Source organism: Lactuca sativa, chromosome 5 (genome assembly GCF_002870075.4).
Source record: "Lactuca sativa cultivar Salinas chromosome 5, Lsat_Salinas_v11, whole genome shotgun sequence".
Classification (NCBI taxonomy): Eukaryota; Viridiplantae; Streptophyta; class Magnoliopsida; order Asterales; family Asteraceae; genus Lactuca; species Lactuca sativa.
The window spans coordinates 272,695,311-272,713,646 of record NC_056627.2 but is presented as its reverse complement, the minus strand read 5'-3'; the positions used below and the strand labels follow the sequence as shown (position 1 = coordinate 272,713,646).

General features: G+C 37.9%; 1 protein-coding gene across 1 annotated transcript; it reads left to right on the top strand.

The window, feature by feature from the left end:
- The first annotated feature begins 4,189 nt into the window (after nucleotides 1-4,189).
- LOC128126015 (uncharacterized) lies at nucleotides 4,190-16,334 on the top strand. The gene is made up of 2 exons (XM_052763688.1): nucleotides 4,190-4,682; nucleotides 16,189-16,334. The coding sequence occupies exons 1-2, from the start codon at nucleotides 4,190-4,192 to the stop codon at nucleotides 16,332-16,334; spliced, it is 639 nt and encodes a 212-aa protein (XP_052619648.1).
- The last annotated feature ends 2,002 nt before the right edge of the window (nucleotides 16,335-18,336 follow it).

Here is an 18,336-nt window from a genome sequence, read left to right as displayed (position 1 = left end):
AATATAAATCTCAACCAATTTCTCTACAAAAATACTCTCCTGAATCGGAATGAAATGTGTGCTCTTGGTCAACTGATCCACGATGAACCAAACCGAATCCACTCCATGCGCAGTCTGGGGTAACTTCGTGATGAAATCCATAGTAATATCCTCCCACTTCCATACGGGTATCTCCAACGGCTGCATCTTGTCATGTGGTTGTTGATGCTCAGCCTTGACTTTCCTACAAGTCAAGCACCGCTCCATATACCAAGCCACATCCCGCTTCATGCAGGGCCACTAATAATCAGGAAGAAGATTCTTATACATCTTCGTCGCCCCGAGATGAATGAGAACCTAGACTTGTGCGCCTCCTCCATCAGAACCTCACGCACACCGCCCCAATAGAGAACCCAAACCCGTCGGTGTAGAGTCAACAACCCACAACTATCATAATCGAAGGAAGCCACCTGACCCATAATACGCTCGCTGTTCCGGTGCTTTCCCTTCATAACCTCGACCCGAGCCTCACGAATCCACTCCAAAAGTGGAGTAATCATGGTTATCCCCAAACGTATGTCTACGATCGGAGTCGCGACCGCATTATGGCTGAGAGCATCGGCCACCACATTGGCCTTCACTGGGTGATAAAGGATCTCATAATCATAATCCTTCACCACATCCAACCACCAGTGTTGCCTCATATTCAGATTCAGTTGATCCATCAGGCACCTCAGACTCTTGTGATCCATGTAGATGGGATACCGGACCCCATAGAGGTAATGCCGCCAAATATTAAGGGTGATAATCACATCCCCCAAATCCAAGTCATGTGTTGGATAATTCGCCTCATGAGGCTTCAACTTCCTCGAAGTGAAATCGATCCCGCGAGCCTTCTGCATTAATACTTCTCCCAAAACCATGATCGACGCATCACAATAAAGCACAAATCCTCAACACCCTCTGGCAGGGTCAGAATCGGTGCCTCGCACAACTGTTGTCTCAAGGTCTCAAAAGATGCATGTTATTCAAGCCCCTAGCAAAATGTAATCATCTTCTTTGTCAACCGAGTCAATGGAATAACTATCTTGGAGAAGTCCTGGATAAACCTCCAATAGTAATTTGCTAACCAAGGAAACTCCTAATTTCATATGGAGACCTCAGAACCTCCCATTATATTACGACCTCGACCTTGGCTGGATCGACCAAAATACCATTATGGTTGACAAAATGCCCTAGAAACAACACCTCGTGCAACCAGAACTAACACTTGGAGAACTTTGCGAAAAGTCTCTCCCTCCTCAAAGTCTCCAACACTTCCCTCAAGTGCTCCTCGTGCTGCTCCTGGGTCTTGGAATAGACCAAGATAACATCGATAAATACAATCACAGATTGATCCAGCATCAGCCTGCACACGCAGTTCATGAGATCCATGAACGCGGATGGAGCATTGGTCAGCCCAAAAGGCATCAACACTAACTTGTAATGACCATAACAAGTCCAAAAAGCTATCGTCTGCACATCCTCCTTTCTAACCTCAGCTAATGATAACCCGATCGCAAATCAATCTTGGAAAACCAAAATGCACCCTGAAGTTGTACAAAAAATCATCAATCCTCGGGAATGGATAATGGTTGTTCATCGTTGCCTTATTCAACTCCCGGTAGTCAATTCACATACGATGAGACCCATCCTTCTTCTTCACAAACAAGATCGGTGCTCCCCATGGTGAACTGCTCGGTCAAATGAATCCCTTGTCTAACAACTCGTACAACTATGTATATAACTCCTGCATCTCGGGAGGACACAACCGATACGATGTTTTGGCTATCAAAGCTGCACCTCAAACCAGATCAATCCTAAACTCAACCTGCATGTCCGGAGGCACCCCAAGAAAATCCTCAGGAAACACATCGGGATAATCCCATACAATCAACTCATCATCCATGGTCGCATTACTCTTATCCTAGGTATGCATAACATAGGCGACAAATCCTAAACAACCATGCTGAAAATAGTGTCTGGCCCTCTCTGCTGAGCACAACATCTGCCCACTCTGAGCTCTCTCACCCTGAACCACTAACTCTCCCCCAATTGGAGTTCAAATCTGGACTAATTGTTGCTCACAATCGATCACCGCCCCATTGGGGCTTAGCCAATCCATACCTACAATAACCTTGTTCCCACATAAAGGGATGGGAACCAAATCAATCGAATACTCCTCACTTAACATCTGAAGAACACAACCCCGATGAACTCTCGCAACCCGAACATATCTATCATCCGCGATCTCGACATCTAATGGACAATCCAACTCTGACAGAGCTCCAGCAAACCTCTTGCTAAGCGCAAGCAATACAAAGGATCGGGTATCCCCTGAATCAAACAACACTACAGCAGAAATAATGTTCACAATGAACGATCCTAAAATAAAACACATAAATATAAGCAGACAAATCAATATAAGTAAATATATAAGTAGAAGATACATACCCATCACCACGTCGGGAGCTGCACAAGCCTCCTTGGATGTCAACTTAATAGCCCTGTTCTTCACCACAGGTGCATCCACACGACCCTGGGGGCCATTAGTAATCCGAAGAGTTGCAGGAGCGGGTGTTGACATCGGTCCTGCTACAGCCAAACTCAGACAATTGGCCTTCTTGTGGCCCCTCTTATTGAGGTGAAAGCAAATCAAATCAGATAACGAGTTGGTGGTGGCAGTAGCAATACAATCAATGCTAATATGACCTGTCCAACCACACTTGAAGCGGCCAGAACCATCGACCCTGCACACCCCACGTGCATCTTACCACACTTTCCACAATGGACCTGGCCCTACTGGCCCTTCCCTATCGCATCCACAACCTTGGGCATCTTTCCCAAACCCCCTGATGGCAGCGGGCCTACGCCACAGTCTCGCTGTGATAGCTAGGCATCGGGAAGTTTTGGATGAAGTGTTGAGAAGGATGGAAATCCTGTTTCAGCATTCGATGGAGGCTGCTGACACTGCTAGTGCTGCTAGACGAGTGGCATGTCGTGCGATGACCGCATATTATGTGCTTTTTGGGCTATTACTGATTGTGGTGCTGATGTTTCTTGTGGGGATAGCGATTAGTGTTTGGTTCTGATTTCAGTATTTTATTTTATTTTATCATGAAACGAAAACCCATGTTTGGGTGTCTTTTGGGAAAAACATTTAAAACTTTATTTTGGGATTGATGTATTGGTTTGGTTTTAAGATTATTTCAAATGGTAATGAAGAATTTTATTTTTATGTTTGAAAACTTTTACTATGAGGTCAAACCCTAGAATTTACTTAGTAAATGGAATTTACTTAGTAAATGGTCGAATAAAAAGAATTTTCTTTTCTTTCCTTTCTAAAATCTATATGCATAGTATTAATGCAAACCACTAATTTGACAACACTTATGGTTTTCAAAATAGTAGTGAACTAAATATTATACATTATTTTATGTATTTATACGTATTTCTACTCTTGTGTCTTAGAACCATGTCTGGAAGGCCTAATCGCGGGCGCCCACAGAACGAAACACCCGATGTTGCTCAAGTTGTAGCACAACAGCTCTTGGAAGCAATCCCAAACATTGTTACTCAAGTAACTGCAGGACTTAATGCTAACCAAGGAAGTAGTGGAGGAAACCGGGGAAACAATGAAAGAGAATGCAACTACAAGTCCTTTATGGCCTGTAAACCTAAGGAGTTCCATGGAAAGGAAGGTGCGGTCGGGTTGCTGAAATGGATTGACAGCATGGAGTCGGTCCTTCACATTAGCAAATGCCTCGAGCGCAACAAAGTTGAGTATGCAACTTGCCTACTCCAATATAGGGCATTAACCTGGTGGAATACCCTAGTGCAAACCCGAGGCCGTACAGCGGCATATCAACTAACTTGGGAAGACCTAAGGAAGCTGCTGATAGAGGAGTATTGTCCCAAGGATGAAATTCAGAAGCTTGAATCTGAATTCTGGAACCATTCTATGGTTGGAACACAGATAGAGAAGTAAACAGTCCGATTTCATGAACTAGCAAAACTGGTACCTCACACGATTACTCCTGAGGAGAAACGGATAGATCGTTACATCTGGGGTCCGGCACCAGAGATTCGGGGAATGGTTACCTCAGCAAACCCAACTACTATTCAGAGTGCAGTAAGTCTAGCAAATCGACTAACCAATGATGTGATAAGGATGGGAGCATCGACAAAGGAAAACTCTAGTAGCAAGAGGAAACCAGCAGATCAGGGAGAGAAGAAGTATGGAGGCAAGTCAGGGAGGAAGCAGAAAGTCTCAAGAAACTTTATGGTAAGAGCCCAGGAGCAAGAACCAGTGAAAACTCAAGAACAGGAAGTGCAGGAGAGAAAGCAGTACTCAGGACCGCTTCCGAAGTGCAATAAGTGTAACTTTCATCACAAGGGAACTTGCCCAGTGTGCCAAAACTGTCAGCAAACAGGCCATTACTCAAAGTATTGTAAGCTGAATAAGGAGGGGAAAAGGGCATGTTACGAGTGCGGGAGTACTGATCATCTCCGTAGAGCATGTCCCAAACTAAACAAAGAGCCTGGTAACAATGGACAAGGCCAAGCCAGGCAAAACTTCCAAGGAAATCAAGTTGGACGGCCAAGAGGTGTAGCCTTTGTGATTGGTGCAGAAGAAGCTCGTCAGAACCCTGAAGTGATAACAGGTACGTTTCTCCTGAACAACCATTTTGCATCGGTAATATTTGATGCGGGAGTAGATAGGAGTTTTGTTTCTTTAGCATTTAGACCGTTAATTGGATTGAAATCGAAAAAGATGAGGAATGCTTATGCTATTGAACTTACTGATGGGTATGAAATTAGGGCTAATGATATAATTCCTGGTTGTACTCTGAATTTAGCTGATAAACTATTTAGCATTGACCTAATTCCTATAGAGCTAGGTAGTTTTGATGTGATAGTAGGAATGGATTGGTCGTCCAAAAATAGAGCGGACATTGGTTGTTACGAGAAAGTCATTAGAGTGCCTCTCCCTAATGGAGAAACCCTTATCATACACGGTGAGAAGCCAGGAAGAAGTTTAAACATAGTATCAAGCATGAAGATTCACAAGTACCTGAAGAAGAATTGTATTGCATTCATGGCCCACGTGCTAGAAAGGGAACCTGAAGCTAAGCAACTCAAGGAGATTCCAATGGTTCAAAATTATCCCGAAGTGTTTCCGGAGGAATTGTCCGGTTTACCCCCTCACAGGCAGGTCGAATTTCGGATAAACTTAATTCCCGGAGCGGCACCGTTAGCAAAAGCACCATATCGCCTTGCACCATCCGAGATGCAAGAACTATCCGGACAACTTTAAGAACTTCTAGACAAAGGGTTTATTCGACCAAGTTCTTCACCTTGGGGAGCCCCAGTGTTATTCGTCAAAAAGAAAGATGGTTCGTTCCGAATGTGCATTGATTACAGAGAACTGAACAAGTTGACAATCAAGAATTGATATCCCCTCCCTCAGACAGATGGGCAGACGGAGAGAACAATACAAACATTAGAAGACATGCTTCGAGCATGTGTCATTGAGTTCAAAGGAAATTGGGATACTCATTTGCCTCTAATTGAGTTTTTCTACAATAACAGTTATCACACGAGTATCCAATGTGCTCCATATGAAGCATTGTATGGACGCAAGTGTCGTTCACCCTTATGCTGGACAGAAATTGGAGACAGACAGTTGACTAGACTCGAACTTATCCAGGAAACATCTGACAAGATTGCTATCATCAAGGATAGGCTTAAAGCTGCCAGAGATCGTCAGAAAAGTTATGCGGATGATCGTCGAAAACCATTAGAATTCCAAGTAGGAGACAAGGTACTTTTAAAAGTGTCGCCTTGGAAAGGGCTTGTACGTTTTGGTAAGAAAGGAAAACTAAGCCCGAGATATGTTGGACCCTTTGAAATCATTGAAAGGATTGGTCCGGTAGCTTATAAACTCCAGTTGCCCCAAGAGTTAAGCGCCATTCATGACACATTCCATGTCTCCAATCTCAAGAAATGTCTAGTCGACGAAGCATTGATAATACCCCTGGAGGAAATTAAGATCAATGATAAGCTGAACTTTGTTGAGGAACCGATAGAAATCCTTGACAGGGAGGTAAAAAAACTTAAGTGGAGTAAGATTCCAATTGTGAAAGTTCGATGGAACTCAAAACATGGGCCGGAGTACACCTGGGAGCGCGAGGACTTCATGAAGGAAAAGTATCCACAACTTTTTCCTTGCGACGACAAACGATGACATAGAATGAATTTCGGGACGAAATTCTTTTTAAGTGGGGGATACTGTGACAACTGTCAATTCAGATCATTCTCGGACTCATGCATCTTTATAAAAACCATTCATGCACAACATGCCATGGCCTAGTAGTATAGATTAGGTCAAAATCTTGCATAAACTAGGATCCAACTAAGATCTAGGACTAATATACTTGACACTTACGATTTTAGTAAGTTGCTTAACTACAATAGGAAATGCCAATACTATAATTTGAATGAAACTTCAAACTTTGTTACAATTGAAAAAGGGTGTAAAACCCTAAAAATAAATTAAAATATTCTAATTATATTTCAATATGATGGTAAATATCAAACAATGTTCCAAAAACCCTAAAGAGCCGAAAAACCAAATTTATAAATCTTAAAGCTTAAAAACTTTATAAAATTTGGCTATAAACTTTCTAATATCAGATTTTTATTAATCAAATTATGGATTATAATCAATGAAATAGAAATTAAATTATCATGCAATAATCATAATTTATTAGCTAAAAACAAAGATTTTTAAATAAATCAAGAATTACATAAAGAAGAATTTTTATAAAAAAATTGGGTTTTATAAAAAATGAAGAGGGAATTTATTTAATTTGAATTTTAAGAGAGAGGGAGCCTCTCTCACTCATAAATTCAGCCACCTCCTCCAAGGCACCCCTTTTCCCCAAAAATCTTAATCATTAAGCTCATTCCCTCACACTTCCTCTTCTCTCTTCACACTCTCGCACACTCCACCCTCCTAACACACAAACTCTCTTTCTCTCTCTCTCTAACCCACGAAAATCCTCCCTTCCTCTGCCATAATTTCGAGATTTAGGAGACCTTGAAGTGTTCTTGCTTCTCTCAAGATCAAAACCAAGGTAAACAACACAATCCTCTCTCATAGTTTCATGATTTTACTTCCTCTTCTTCATAGTTTTCTCTTCTTTTCGGATTCTATGCCTTTCCATGGCTAGAAATCCTTATTTTTCCCTTGTGGTTTGTAGATTCTCACCATAACACAATGCATGTGTTTGAGATGGTGAAAATCCGGGATCAAACCCATGCAAGGAGTGAAAAAGATGCACATGTGTTCATGTGACTTCAAAACCGAGTATTACATCTTCTTCTCCATTTCTTTGTGTTCTTGCATGACCAAAAGCATTTAAACCATTTCTAGTACATCTTGGATGCTCATTCACTCCATGCATGTGCTAGAAATCGGACCTTAACAAAGGCATGCATGATGTTCTTGTCAAAATACCCTAAGAATGCACTCAAAGCAAACATGCAATCTGCCAGATTACTTTATTCAACTTTGAACGGCCATAACTCGGTCATTACTAAACCAAATCATGATATTCTTTTTGTATTGGATAGTTCCACGAGTTAACTTTCAAACCCAACTGGTCTCACTGTAAAATATTAAATATCCGATTTTTGGCTATTTTTACAAAATGGTTGCGCAAACAGCTCTTTTTCTGTGATCACCATTTTTGCTTTGCGTGATCAATGGCCTTAAACCCAACCATAAATCTGGGGAAAAATAATTTAGAAACTTAACATACCCAGTGAATGATGGCTGAAATTTCGTGGCTTAAAACCCCACTGAATGGGCTACTCAAATTCATGAACTTCAGCCACATTTACATCTCATGCACCATTATATGCAACATTTCTTAACTTGTTTGGGTTCAACACCCCTATTTACCTTCTGAATAAAATTTTAACATTTTTCCTTTTGAAAACCCTCACATGCATGTGATAATCTGTAAAATACCAAAAGCTTTTATTATTTCTTTGATTTATTAAAATTATTGCTAAAACCAAGGGCATAAATCACATAAAATACTTCCAGAGGTCAATAAATCTGAAATAAATTCATGGATGACCCTTATGGTGAATAATGGCCCCTCACTAAATTTCATCAATTTTTGTTGCTGTTTGGTATGATTTCCGATTTTCTTTTTGTTTGGGTATAATAAATCACCAAACCACTTTAGAGAGTGTGAAAATTGTATCTAACAATTTTCTCATACCTTACCTGTGATGGGTGACTCAGAAAAATAATTTAAACATTTTTCATCATGTGTTACTATTTTTCCCAATTTTTGGTAATTATAATGGTATAAAAATAGGAAAAATAGTTCTGATTATCCAAAATTCATGAAAATTTACCAGAACATCATTTTGTACAGTAGGAGGTTACACAAAAATTTTGAGGATTTTTCTCCACTTTAAACTGTTTTTATCTTAATTTCTAAAGTTAATTACACTTAAATACACTTAAATACACATAAATACCCAAAACCGGATTATACAATATGAAAACCACTTTTGGTATTTTTCCCAGGTTATTTATACTGTAAATGATGTTACAAAAATTTTTGGTAATTTATTTTAACTTTTTAATATTATTTCTTCAATTAATGATTATTTAAAGGAATAAAACAAGGAAAAATAGAAATACCCACTGAAAAATATATTTTATATTTTTCCCAGCCTATTTATGTATAATAACAGTTAAATAAAAAGTTTGGGTAATTTTGGAAACTGTTTTCTATTTATTTCAATTTTTATTGGAATAAATGCTCAAAAATCATAAAATATAAATAAACAGCTTGGAAATCCATTTTTATATTTTTCCCAGCTTAGTATTTTGTAATAACAGTTAAATAAAAAGTTTGAGAATTTTTATCCTTTGAATGCTATTTTTCGTGAATTTATGTTGTTATAAAGACTTCAAAATTTGGAAAATTTATATTCCAAAGTTGTAATTAATCGCACGACTTGTAGAATTTCATTATTTCAGAAAAAGTGTAACCAATTAATATAAAATCCAATACTAAAACATAAATTGGCATTTCACTATATGTAGAGTTTAGTATATTAGCATTAGATTTCGACACAGAAACTCACTAGTGTGTGTTTGATGTCGTAGGATCCCGGTAGTAAGACGTTGGTGCATTCCAAAGTACTACTTGTATCTACTCGAAACATTGTGAGTATTCACCAATCCCCTATTTTCGATTTTTAAATGTTTTGGGGTGGAAAAGCATGTCCTAAACTATTTATATCCGTTGTATTTATTTAACTCGTATAAACTTGGTTGCTATATTTAGCATATTGTGAGTATTCACCAATCCCCTATTTTCGATTTTTAAATGTTTTGGGGTGGAAAAGCATGTCCTAAACTATTTATATCCGTTGTATTTATTTAACTCGTATAAACTTGGTTGCTATATTTAGCATATTATGAGTATTCACGCACTCCCCTATTTTCAGTTTTTATGTTTTGGGGTGGAAAAGCATGTCCAGAAAAACTATTGTTTGCATGTTGTATTTAAATTGATTATTATCAAACATGATTGCTATTGTGTTGCTATGTTTATTTATGTATGTCTATGCAACACGGAACATGAGAACTTATCGTACTAAGGCCCTTCCCTTATCTCTAACCATTAACTCTTTGAGCCAATGGTCATTACGGATAGCGCTATTAGGAATTGACAACTCCTCACTCGCTCTATTGTTGGAGTGCATGATACCATATTCATCTATGGAACGATAAGCATAGATCTCGATAGGGCTTCAGTCATAGGTTTGGTTGAGACTCATTGTTTGCTCATATACATACAAACTCGTTCCTCGTTATACCAATAAACTTGTATTCATTAATAGCAATCAACTTTGTTTATCATTAAAGCAATGTACTTGTATTTACGAAAAGCCTTATTTCAAGCTCAATTTTATAAACTTGTGAACTCACCAACTATTTTCGTAGTTGACGCTCGTTTTACATGCTTTTTCAGGAAATAATTAGTAAGTAGATGTAAAGATTCATCATCATAGAGCATGTTGCATCGTGTTGAAGCTATTATGAAGTTATATTTTGAACAATGTTGTTTTGGAAAAACTTGTACTTTGTTTCTTTTAAGCTATAGGTTGTAAACTTTTAAATACTGCTATGGTGATGTATCTTTATCTTTTGCAATGAAACCGTTATCGCTGCCATATCTTGCGTTTCCGCTTTTGCGGGGTGTGACATTAACCCTCATCAAGACAAGGTTCCTAGCACTAGATCTCATCCTAGGTTTTCCTAGGTCAAACTCCACACCACTTTCTGCCATCAGTTGCAGAAGGAACTCTCGCTAACTTCCTTAAACTAGCTCATGAATACGATTACATATCACCAAAACCAGATAATTCTTCGAATGAGAGGCCTCGCACTTCAAAGGTTGGACTCAAACAAGAACTGCACAATAGAGTTAAAACCTAACCTTCTAAAATTATTTAGTTCCCATAATATGTAACTTAGCATATTCGCTTACTAGTTAGCTGAAGCTAGTGAGACCTCCTAAAAAGCACCAAGCAAGCAACATTCGAGCATCAAGTAATCAGATCAAGCATCACTTAATCCGGACATCCTATCACTGACTGATCAATACTAGCATGCTAGTCTACAAGCTCATAAAGTAGGTATACAAAGGCATCTCTCCTAACATTATATCATGCAAATATTGACCAGACCTTAGCCCTAACTAGCATGCGACTGACAGATTCACAGGTCAAATCATATCATATAACATGTATGGGTATTTTGAGAAAACTTACTTGAGCTCGGTCGATTGCATGCACCACACCCTTTCTTGTCTTATGAAACTCTTTTCTTAAAAAAACATTTATGTTGAAAAACTTTACCAAATCCTCAGTTTGAGTTTAGACACACCCGAGAGTATGTCTTAATCCCTCAAACCAAGGCTCAAATACCAACTTGAAACGTCCCAAAAATAAGAACCAAAAATTTCGCCTTTGATTTAATAAAAACATTAATGCAAACATTATCATACAACCAAGGCTCTTCCCTTTCAATCCTGAAGTACCTGAAATATAAATTGAAAACTATAAGCACAAAGCTTTGTGAGTTCCCCAAAATACCGCATACCATACATAAATAAAAACATAATGGGCCCCGTCCAATGAGTGTAACGGGCCCCACCCACACTCGCATAACGGGCCCCCGCTCACTGAGTGTAAAGGGCCCCGCCCAAACTCGCATAACGGGCCCCACCCAATGAGTATAACGGGTCCCGCCCAAACTCACATAACAGGCCCCGCCCAACATACAAGTCACATAATATACACATACAAGAGTCACACAGACGTCTAGTATCCTAACATAATTGATCATGGGTCGACATTGGTGTCTTAGATCTGCTAAACATGGTGAGGAAACTCACCTCACACTGCTGAATCTCACAAAAAATCCTTGGTTGGTGGCCAACTAAAATATCCGCACTATCAATCACAAAATAATATCCAATTAATAATTGGATCCTGACTCACACTAAGAGTCCGAACTAGGGTAAAAGACCTTTTCACCCCTTTCCTAAATTGGCTCAAGGCCAAGGCCAAAGGCCCAAATTCCTAATTAATCATCCAAAGCCTAAATATGGCCCAATTTTTCGAAATTGGGCCCAAACCCTTTTCATGGGCCTTCAACCATAAGAGTCCAATAAAATATCAACAACCCAACAAGAGAATTATGATGGCCCAACAAGGCCCAAGACATCAAAAGTCCAACATGGCCCAATACCGAGAAGCCTAGATATCTGAAGCCCACTGCTGAGTACGCAGGGGGTACTCAACTTGTACGCTTAGTGTACTCGCTTAAGGGCATGCATGTGCAACGTACCTACTTGTATGCCCAACGTACTTCACCCACTTAGCCAAATTTCCCATTCATCCCTTAAACGGTTAATACTTCACTCCAACACTTAGATCTGACTTCCTTAAGGTGGTTTAACACGTAAAGTTGCCAACTTTACGTGCATAAATGGCTTAATGAGGCTCTTAGAGCTCAAAAGAGCTTAACAAATGACTTAACACATGTATGAGACCACCAATACCATAAATCTTGCATTTTTATGGACAAAGGGACCTAAAGGACCCTAGATCTACCATCAATCACTTCTGGAGTGAATCAATAGGTTCAACAACCAAACGATGGACTCAAAAAGCACAAAATGGCACCACACTAGATCTAGCATTATGGATTGTTAATTATGTATATTTGTTGTGTCAAATGGTTGTGTTTGGAATTTTTATGTACATATTCCGATTCCGAAATGGGCATGTCCATCTTCGGTATCTTAGTAGTCTGTCTATATATAGCGTATTGTACTCTTTCATTGGTATCGATCTTTTTGTAACCATCCATCACTCATAGAATAGCTCTGAATTGTGCACCGTTCTTTATGCTTTGTTATTGAAGATTGAGCTTACGTTACTCCATATCGTTCTTGTTAACCGAATTGTTATAGCATTGCATATTGAATATAGAATCTATCGGTCTTAACATGGATTAGAAAGATGGAAGCTTTTTACCTCACAAAGAAAGCAAATGAAGAACAAATCTCAGATCTTCAAGCTCCAAGCACCACTCCAAATGGTTCACTTCTTCTTCTCCTTCACAAAGCACCAACAATCACACATAAGGTTCAAACTCTCATGATCTCACACAGGGTTCGATTTTCTGGACAAGGGGGAAGGAGGTTGTCTAAACATGACTTAGTGAGGCTATCACAAGGTATAATTAGGGTGCAACACCCTAAATTAGGGTTTCACTTAATCACACGTACGCCATGCGTACCCTTTGTACGCCCAGCATACGTGAACCAATGGCGTGATCAACCCGGGCTAGTACGCCAAGTGTACCTCCTAGTATGCACCGTGTACTAGCTTAGTGACCAATTTGCAAACTTTTTAATTAACAAGGGTGGAATAAGAAACTTACAAAATCCAAGTGTTACAACGACATTTGTAGATGACACACATTTAAGATAAGCGCCCTCTGTGTTCGTAGTCTTTTTCTTGTTGGACATTAATTTTAGGGCACACACAAATGCGTGTCCTCTATCCTTCAAATTTTGGAAAGATGACATTATTTTTAGGACACACAAAAAATGATTATCATAAATTAGTGTGTGTCATTGTTTGCATGTCATTAAAAGGGATGTTTTCGAGTGGTGAATGGATATTCAAATTAAAATTTTTTTCCTAATATATCTATAATATATTAAATTTTCTTGACTATCTATGTTACTTTTTTTAGAACAGTTGAATATATTAAAGCTAGAAATGAAAAAAAAATCACAAAGATAAAGCCATTAACGAGTTTTGGAGCCAATTGGTCCAAAAGTCTTGAACTTTATGTTTCTATTCACAAACCACAAAAAAGAATAATAAACTATACTATGGAACAAAACTTCACGAGAATGAAGTTTATCACTAAACATCATCTTGTTTCTAAACCTCCATAACACATAAAGGACCACTTCTAAAATAGCTTCGAGAGCTAATTTACGAACCGAATGCAACCTTAGATCATCAAACTAGTCGTAGACATCACACAACTTGTCTGGAGAATTAGGGGTAACATCAACCCACTTAAAAACTTTGGACCAAACAGTGGCTGCTAGATCACAAAACCACAAAACATGGTCTATATCTTGTGGAACAACCAATCAAACAAGACAGATGAGAGTCTTAAGATCCATACATTTCCGAATAAGATTCCATCTAGTAGGGAGTCTGTTAAGTAAAATTCTCCAAACAAAAATATTAACCTTCTTAGGAAGGAATTTAGATCACCTAGTTTCCATATTGTTATAAGGAAGAGTCAAATTGTCAGTGTGCAACCTGATTTCCTTAACAGAGAAAGAAATAGAGTCGTCTAAACACCATCTCCAATGGTCTTGATCATTAGAAAAGCACACACCTTGCAGCAACATTAAAAGATCTTCAAGTTGACGGCTACTAAGCCCTCCACATATAGGTCGAGACCAACACCAATGCCATCCATCATTCCACTTATATCGCACCAAACAGTTTTGTTGTGTTTCCAAACGAAACAATCTAGAGAATCTAACATTAAGTGGTAAGTCACCTAGCCAAACATCACTCTAGAAAGCATGTAGAATTTCCCTCACCCACTTTTTTTTGTAAGAAAGAATGAAGTATCAGACCCTTTTCGTGCATAGAATTTATAGATGCTACAATCCTAGATCATACGCCAAGCCCATGAGCATGAGGAAAGAAAGATGTGCATCTACCTGACTACCTCCATGTCTTCAACGAAATTGTTTTAAATTGAAGTTGATGAAGTCATATTTACTCTCTATAATAACACAAACATGGATTAATGGATTAGCTTTGATGATAACTAAAAGCAATAATTTAGATACAATTTCTTGTCAATACGTAATTGAAATATTCGTTTCAATGAATGTTACAAGGACGACAATGTTTATAGTAGAAGTAATTTTTAATCTTCCTTTCAATGAAAAATGTCATTTTTGTGCTATGATATGAAATAAAATTTGCAGGATTGTATTTATGTTTTTTTTTAAATAATTTGCAAATTTTAGGGCATAAATTTAATGAACCGCCCAAGCCCCTTAAAATATCTGCCTGATTTATTGAGGGGGGCAAGAGATATCACACTATATTAAATTTGTATGTATATAACATGTTTGTGGGTAATTTTCCGTAATATCATTATCACATTCTATGGTTTTTATTCGATTAAGAAAAACTCTGCAATTGAAATATTTCGAGTAATCATATATTGTATGTGTAGTCATCAATTATTCCACAAAATGTGTTTCGCGCAAATGGATCATTTATACCATTAAAAGTAACTTGTCATTAATGGAAACTAATCGAGGAAAACACAATTATCGTAAAGAATATATGGTCCAAAAACAGCTAAAGATTCCAGGAAATAATTCAAGTTAAAACCCAAAGTCTCAAGGCCAAGGAGTCCAAAATCTAAAAGGGCTTAAGTCCACGTTCAAGAGATCAACTTCACAAAATTATTAGACTGGATCAATTAAAAGAGCATCTACAAAAAATATAACCGAAGATCAAATATCTCAAGTCTAAAGATAAATATGTTTTTAATTTTAATTTGATTTTTAAATATTTTAATTGAATCTGATTTAGCAATTAACCAGCTTCTAAAAAAGAAAAAAAAAAAAAATAGGGGGGGGGGGGGGGGGGGGGGGGGGGGGGGGGGGGGGACATTTGTCTTGTCACGAACATACAACATACGGGACTCGTTTTCCCTCTTTCCGTCCCCACGTTTATCACATTTTTAATCAAACACATCATCATTACCGAACTTCCACTAAAAAACAAGACAGTTTTTTTTAAATAATTATAACGTTTAATATAACATGCAGTAATAAAAACCTTTAAGTAGTGATTAAATAATAAGATGTCTCCCGAATGAGTTTGCTTCGAAAAAGAAAAAAAAAATCATGACATTTCGAAATGGGTTCGATCGGGATACTCGCAGTTCTTTTTTAAGCTTATATAAAATTAATAAATATACGATATTGTTAAAACCACAACGTAACCTTTTTAATAAATCAACCGAAGAAGTTTTTTATATTTTAGACAAAAGTACACCACAAATGTCCATGCGGTTAGCAAAAATCAACTACAAGTCTTTATGAAAAGTTTCTCATATGTATGGGTCTTATAGCTCAAATTCATGTATTGTTGGTCCTTATGAATAAGTCTAGGAAAACATCATTAAATACACCTAGTTTTAGAATGTTTTGAAATACATCTAGTTTCAGAATGTTTTTAATTTCGGGATAGCGAGACGTAAATGGATCAAGCAAAAGTTTTGGGCTTCAAATGAATAGAGTTTAGGCCCTATCTGATGTTAATAATGTTGGCTAAGTGATAGAGTTAAACTAATCGACAGATTCTATATTAAATGACAAAGTAAGAAATGAACTAATGATTTGAAACAATAATGAATGGAGTGAGACATATTTTCATTTTCTCAGTATAAGAACAATTCGTGTAAAAGTTCAGAACTATTATGTCTATTCTCAGAAACGACTATTGAAAAAGACAGTTACATTACGCTATTTAAAGACATGAAAGAAAATGATTCTGAAAATAGACATGCCCATTTCAGAATCGGAACTAGACAAAATTCCGAAAACAACTACTTTTACACAACAAAAAAAATAACTTAACAATCTTCCTCTTTGTGTCAAATCGGAATGATGTAGAACTTATTACTTTGGATCTTCAAAAATCTTCGCCATTATCTTCAAAATGGATCCCTAGACAGAAAGATACCAGCGGATCATATCAGAAACACATCTGACATCGGCATCAGAATTGGATTTGTTTGCTTCGGCCAAAGATAAGATTGTTTTCAGAGCATTTGTAGAGTACAAGTGTTTATCTCTCAGAAAGAACATGCAGTTCTTAATCACTTCTCATTCCTTCCTCTTGTAGACAATGCTCCGGTGTTTCTTGTTAATCAATCCTCCCTTCAAATCTTCAATGTTTTGGGGTTGATCAACAAGCGTCAATGTAGGTTTTCTTTTAAGAACTGACGCAATTTCCACATCCATCTTCGCCATCTCCTGGATGTAACATTTGATCATCCTTCTCAAGTGTTCATAAATTGGCTCGAACTTCTTCACATCTTTTGCAACAATGTAGAGTAACAAAATCCAATCATATAGGTTTATAAATGACAGATCAGCCAATGGGAACTCATGAAGAATATGTTTGTGACCCTGAAATCCTTTGAATTGTATATTCAGAAAGTCTTTTGTTTGAACAGTAACCCAACCTTCAGAGTCACGATTCTGTTTAGACTCTAAGAATCGTACTGAGGTTAGCATATTTCAGATAAATGAGATCTTTTTGTTTGTTGCGATGTTGGATATTAAGGATTTCTCTATCTTTACAAAACATTTGAAGAGAAAGGCCCTTGGTGTGATCGAAAAATTGAGTTGACACTCTATTTCATTCTTGATGTCAAAAGAAGTTTTAGGTTCTAACCAAAAAGTGTTTGACTCATCAATAGCTTCCTTCTACACTCGTTCAAGAGTCCAGGCTGGGAATAAGGCTTTCTTATTTTCAAGAATCATTTCAGAATTCCTAGCCCCAGTCTCTTCAGCATCTAGTTTTTTCCTGAGGGCATTGAGTTCATCAAGTTCTTTAACCCTCTTCTCTCTTTCTACCTTTTCTTTCCGAGTCAACGCTAGATCTTCTTCAGTACCTTTTCTCGAAATGATGTTGACATTCCCTTTCCCTGATCCTAAAGAAACATGGTCTTTCCGACCAGTCTTGACCTCTTTCATATTCTTGTATTTTTCGGCCGAAGTTTTCTTTTCTAACCTGATCGAATAAGCTTCTTTAGTTTCCGTGGGGTCAGTCTGATATGAATTGTTTATATTTACCTCCTTTTCTCCCCCTTGTTGCAAAGCAGCCCTACTCTTTGTAACATTCTGAATTTCTTTGAGCTTCTCAAATACAGGCTTCGGCTTTTCACTGAGAATCTGACCAACATAATCAGCGAATGGAGCATCTCTGGACTTCACAATACGCATCAATCGTTGATTGATTTCGAAGTTACGCCCTTGAACTAAAATCTTTTCTTCCTCAATCTTAGCGATATCAATCGATGCGTTTTTCAATTTTATTGAAGCACCTTCGTTTTCTGAGTTTGCTCAACCAATGCATCCATGATTTTGTTCTCAGTAGCCAAGTCATTTTGTAACCGAAGGATTCGTTCGGAAAAGGAAGTGTGAGGATCAACATTTCCTTTTTGAATTCCGAATCTGAGGACGGAAAGAGCCTCTTTTTTTACTTGTAGAGAAGTCTGAAAGCCTTCAATGACCTTGTTCATATCAACCATATTTTTATCAGAGGAGGTTCAGAAGTCAGACATGAACTGTTGAACTTCCGTTATCAAGTTATTGGCCTTTTCGGTGGCTTTTCTAATTTTCTTCTCTGAAGCTTGAGTAGTTTTTGTTGTTTGTTCAAGAACATGAGCATTTGTTAATGTTAGCATTTCCACCGTTGCTCTATGAGTCGTCAACAAAGTTTCCCATTTGGTGGAAGAAAAGGCATTCGAGTTTTCCAGAACGGAGTCAAGCTTTTTATTCAATTCCTTGAGATGAAGCTTAAAGCAGACATTAAGAGCTAAGAAGGGGGCCAACAAGCCCCTTTGAATGA

What these genes read in the sequence shown, in the direction of transcription:
- LOC128126015 (XM_052763688.1), top strand. Translation starts at nt 4,190, where the DNA reads ATGGGAGCATCGACAAAGGAAAACTCTAGTAGCAAGAGGAAACCAGCA. An exon ending in GAACCCTGAAGTGATAACAG is followed by an intron (nt 4,683 to 16,188) that starts GTACGTTTCTCC and finishes GTCTATTCTCAG; the next exon opens with AAACGACTATTGAAAAAGAC.